Source organism: Brachionichthys hirsutus, chromosome 13 (genome assembly GCF_040956055.1).
Source record: "Brachionichthys hirsutus isolate HB-005 chromosome 13, CSIRO-AGI_Bhir_v1, whole genome shotgun sequence".
Classification (NCBI taxonomy): domain Eukaryota; kingdom Metazoa; phylum Chordata; class Actinopteri; order Lophiiformes; family Brachionichthyidae; genus Brachionichthys; species Brachionichthys hirsutus.
This window is the reverse complement of record NC_090909.1, coordinates 4,806,030-4,811,301: the sequence shown is the minus strand read 5'-3', so window position 1 is coordinate 4,811,301 and position 5,272 is coordinate 4,806,030. Positions and strand designations below refer to the sequence as shown.

General features: G+C 41.2%; 1 protein-coding gene across 1 annotated transcript; it reads left to right on the top strand.

Moving 5' to 3' along the window:
* Window positions 1-386: 386 nt before the first annotated feature.
* On the top strand, window positions 387-1,644 carry hoxa4a (homeobox A4a). Its single transcript, XM_068747013.1, has 2 exons — window positions 387-804; window positions 1,316-1,644. The coding sequence occupies exons 1-2, from the start codon at window positions 387-389 to the stop codon at window positions 1,642-1,644; spliced, it is 747 nt and encodes a 248-aa protein (XP_068603114.1).
* The last annotated feature ends 3,628 nt before the right edge of the window (window positions 1,645-5,272 follow it).

The following is a 5,272-nucleotide window of genomic DNA, read 5'->3' as shown; positions in this document are numbered from 1 at the left end:
TTCTCTCCGAGGGCTTGGATTTCATTTCTCCACTCAGAGGAGATGGAAATTCTTTTTTTTTTCCTCCGCCTGTTGGAAAGCCTCACCCATAAGTTTTTGGCCGTCTTGCAGTAAACAACTCAGTTGATTGGGTTTTCTTCATATACCGTGATTTAATAAGGAAAACACCAACGCAAAAAAAGCCAATGCGAGCCAGTGTTGATGGTACCAGTGCCATGCTCGCCATTGGTTCCTGTTTACATGATGCCCACAGGACACGCGGTGATTGGTGGCGCTGCGCACGTGATCAGGCAACTTTGTACATTTGACAGGGAGTAGGAGGGTTTTGTGGAGATCAGAAAAACGACAGCGCGATAAAAATTAGTATTGTTGCACTTCACAAATTAATGACCATGAGTTCCTACTTGATAAACTCCAACTACATCGAGCCTTCCTTTCCTCCATGCGACGAATACCAGCAGAGCGGATACATCTCCAACCCCGGCGATTACTACGAGCGGCAGAAAGATACTGGCTTCCCCCATCACAGCGAGCCATCCTACTCGAGGTCAAACTATACGGAATCGGGCTACGATTACGGTAACGTCGCCGCCACTGGACTCGACGATTACGGCGACGGCCACCACGCGCAACCGCAACCGGTTCCCCAGACCCACGGTCCCCGTCTCGCCGCGGCCCCGGACGACGGCGCGGGGGAAAATGCCAGTAAAGACTGCATCCTCGCCGGTGAGGTGTATCCCGGTGTAGCGAAGGGCAAGGAGCCGGTGGTCTACCCGTGGATGAAAAAGGTCCACGTTTGCAACGGTGAGTTATCGTGCACGGTTAAATAGCGGAACGCTGCAGAAACAACCGCTGGAACGCGCGCACGCCTATTGGAGCGGCACTAGTAGCAGCCCTTACAACGGCAATTTACGACTATTGAGCAGCAGGGTCTGTAATTAAGGACCCTCGTAAATTTTATGGCTTGTGTTTGTCTGTCGGGGCCATGTGCCTTTGTTGCTTTTTAACCGAAGTACCTCTACCTCGTGGAGCCGAGCCAAAAATCCAACCCCGCTGTTTTGTTAATCTTTTCTAATCGTGATTTGTCCCTGGATGCGAATATTTGCGCATGCACGCAGCATCTCCACGCTAAGGTCATCTCCATAAACTGAGTAAAACGAACAGGTGATTCCCCAGTAAACCCACAACTGCGTTGCAGTTTTCAACCTTGACATTTGTCCAAATAGAGGGACTGAATGGTTTTGGAATATAAGGGAACCATCCCGCATGTAACACCTGCTTGCCTCTGTATGGCTTTTTCACCCCCCTCATCCAGTCAATCCCGCGTACAATGGAGGAGTGCCAAAGAGGTCCCGCACTGCCTACACCCGCCAGCAGGCTCTGGAGCTGGAGAAGGAGTTTCACTTCAACCGGTACCTGACCCGGCGCAGACGGGTGGAAATCGCGCACACCATGTGTCTGTCCGAGCGCCAGGTCAAGATCTGGTTTCAGAACAGGAGGATGAAATGGAAGAAGGAGCACAAGCTTCCCAACACCAAGATCCGCTCCTCCAGCTCGGCCTCGCCCTCAGTCTCGGGGTCCCAGCAACAGCAGATCAAAACAGGCCAGCAGCTTGTCCCCACGCCATGCACCGTGGGTCTATAGTGCTTGAATGAACCCCATAAAAAAAACCTAATCTAGACTGAGATGGCAAATAACACAAGTGGATTCTGATGGACCGATTCTCAGTGTTTTACACATGTACGTGTTCTCTATTTTTTTTTAATTTTTCCATTGCCACTGGGCCCCTGTCACGTCCTTTGTACCGTTCTCCCTTCCGCCCGTCCTCGCCCTCCTCACATAAGCTTGAAATTCACTGAAGTGTTTATATATTCGTTTATTATTATGTAAAAGAAGGATAACGCACATTCTGACACAGGACAAGGATCACAAATCTTTATGGTTACAGTTTAAAAGAAGATGTAAAATTGAGTTTAAACTCATTTTCTTTGTATTCTCTTTCATTATATTTTTTTATCTTTTTATTTTCATGGAAAAGTTCTAATATACTTGAAAGATATTTAGCGAGACTCGAGATGCCCGTAAAACGGCTGTTGCAGAGGAATGGCGTCAGTCAAGAGTGTAGTTCGTGTGTTTGAGTGGGTTGGTTTACTGTTGAATGTAGTCCAGGTGACTTTCACATTTAATGTACATAAGCAAATCATAATGAAGGCACAATAAACAAAGAATGTCGTCTGGTAGAATTATGTTTGTAGGTGTTGTAATGACGGTCCGTCCCATTGTGTGCTGTGTTTCTAAACTGTGAATATTTGTATGTGTTGTCTCAGTAATGACCGATGTGATGTAGGCTATAGCGTAGCTCAAGCTGTCTTTGTGAAATAAATATGTTCTTCACTTATAAGGCTGACTCGGCTTTGGATGTTTTGTTACCGCGTAAATTCAGACTTGATTGGACGCAACATGTCAGTTACAGCATGCGCCTCTTATCCATTCATTCAACGTTCTTAATTTATGGTTTGTAGATTTATTTTACAATATCTTTTATTTTATTTTACAACGTGGATTTTGAATTTCTTTATTGTTATATTTGATATAATTTGAATATGTTATCCAGTTTTTCTTTTTTTCTTTTTTTACATGCGTGCGTAAAACTGTGATAGGGTGTCCGAACACTATCGATTTTACTGCATCCCACTCTGACTAAACTTTATTTGTATATTAAACTTTATGTGAGTACAATAAAAATACATTTGCAAAATGTAATGCTGTTTTCAGAAGCGGAGGGGGGGAGGGGGGTATATGGTTTAGCTTTGTCAATGCGCGAATCTGAGTATTTCCTTTCCAGTAATGATTTCCAAACACTGAAACAGTTCCAACTTCTCCCGCTGTTTAACACGTGTGATTTATTTAAAACTAAGCTTGCCTTTTATCTGAAACATCTCCCAAATCTTTCTCTGATCCCCATTTGTCGTTAAATGCTAAAATGACTGAAATTTTAATCCGTAAAATACGCATGAATGTCACGGGTATTGTCGTGGATGACGATGAAATTGTGGTGGGAGCAGATAGCAGCTGCTGCAAGTGTTGCAAGCTTTGGGAAGGAAATAAAACTAAACGCTCCGTGTTAAATGTATCTGACCACATATATTGTTCTCTCTTACAATTAGAGGAGTTTTCAGCCAACCTCAGTGCACACGACTGCGAGTGTTGGTCATTACCTGCTACATTCGAACAATAGAGAGTTCAACCAAGGGACACGACAAGGCTCTGGCCAATCACCAACTCCGAGCACTCCTTCTGACCCCTGACCTTTCGACACACACAATGTTCAGACCATACATCAGTGTTGAGACCTCCAAGAGGTTTTTCTTTTCTTTCAGATTTACCCAGAGATAGCGCAAAAACAAAAACGCTGGTTAAGTGTGAAATTATTCCCAGAGATAGATCCTCTGTAGGTTAATAATAAAACAACATGCGTAAAGCGTTGCGCATGTAGGTCAGTATGGCATTCTTATTTTGACACTGTGGTTTCTGCTCTCAAATTAAAACACAATGAATGAGTTTACTTTGAATTTAATCGTAAATGGAAAAAAACAAGACTTAAAAAAAATGTATAACCTTATCGGTAATTCTTTTCAACACTTTTCATAACCATTTGTGCGTAGAACAATAATCCTGCAGAAACACGCCTATCTGTGCCGCAAGAGATGCAAACGTGGAACATGTGCAGAAGATGGCGATGAGGATGATTGGCACAAATCTTGCGCAGACTCAAAGGCATCCAACTATAGTTAAATTATAGATCTCAAGTCATTTAATTCCCGGATAGAGGTCAATTCCAATGTACTGAAATTTTAATTCGCTATAGTTCACGTGACATATTTAATAATGAATGCCCTGGGGTCAGAAATAGATGTGAAAATCTGCCTTATTTTCATTTGAAGTGATTCTCTGCAGGATACGAGTCAGATCTCTCCTGCCCTGACAAAGTCAAACAGACCGCCGTGACCTGTGAGTAGATTTGGCTATTTCTTTTGTTCTTTGTTAAGATCTTAAACACGCATGTAGGAAATATCCCAGAAATGGAATTTGTGTCATTTTGCCCTGAAATAACTTTATGGATAATTTAGACCTTGTGATTTGTTCATTTCTAGCTTTGCATTACTAGATTCTCTTGAAGGATTTCTAATATTTGACGAAACAATTTAGTGTATTTAAAATACATTTCTGATTTATTAAGTGTATCAATTTTGTACTTAAATGTGTGAATATAATTGAAACTTTTATCATAGGAGGCATTTCAGTAAAGACAAAGTGTTAAATTTCCATAACTTTTAAGAAAAAAGTCTATACCTTCATGTTGTCAATAAAGGTTTTCTAAACGTAAATATTAGCCAAAATGCATGCACGGATGCAACAGGGGCTTGAAGATCTATAATATATAGTATATCCTGTATATATGAAACCATAAAATCACTTTATTGTGAAATGATTAGCAATAAAAACAAACAATAGTTTATTGATATCAAAATAGTAGATTTTATATGACTTTTCCATTTCTTTATTCCAATACAATTGATAGAAGTTACACATTGCAGATTAATTTTCTGTTGTTTTGAAGAGCCTTTGAATGAGAATGAACACAATGGTCAGTTTAGACATATTATTATTATTATTATTATTATTATTATTATTATTACTGTTGTTTTTCCACTTACCTTCATACTATAACTGACAGCTATTGAACAAAAAAAGGCTATTATGTAGCAACATCATAATCAAGAGCCAGCAAGGTCAATATGTAAATTCACATCTTTATTACAACCACCTACACGCAAATAACGACGTTCGTCCAGTCCGTTTGCTTCCATGAGTAACTACTCCGAGCGGAGCAGTTTGAGCGTTAAATTTCCTATTAGCCTTGATGTTGGACGGTGTAAACCTCAGAAAGAGTTATCTTCGGAAGTGCGCACCGGTAACCCAAGCCTGGCTCTTGAGAACTCCGAGTGTCAACATTGTGGGAAGATATGGACCGCTGTCTGGCCATCATCCAGAGGTCTGCGCCTCTAACTCCTTTTCGCTGACAGTGATAACGATTTGTGTAAATAACTCGGGAACATTTATTATAGGCTATACCACTGCTGAGATTCAAAACATAAGCAATCAACCACTATACGTTAGAGCAGAAGGAAAAAATGAACATGTAAAAAAAAATCTAAGGCTACCAACTGAGGCCCTTTGGTTTCCAAAATAGCGTCCAGATCGACACTCT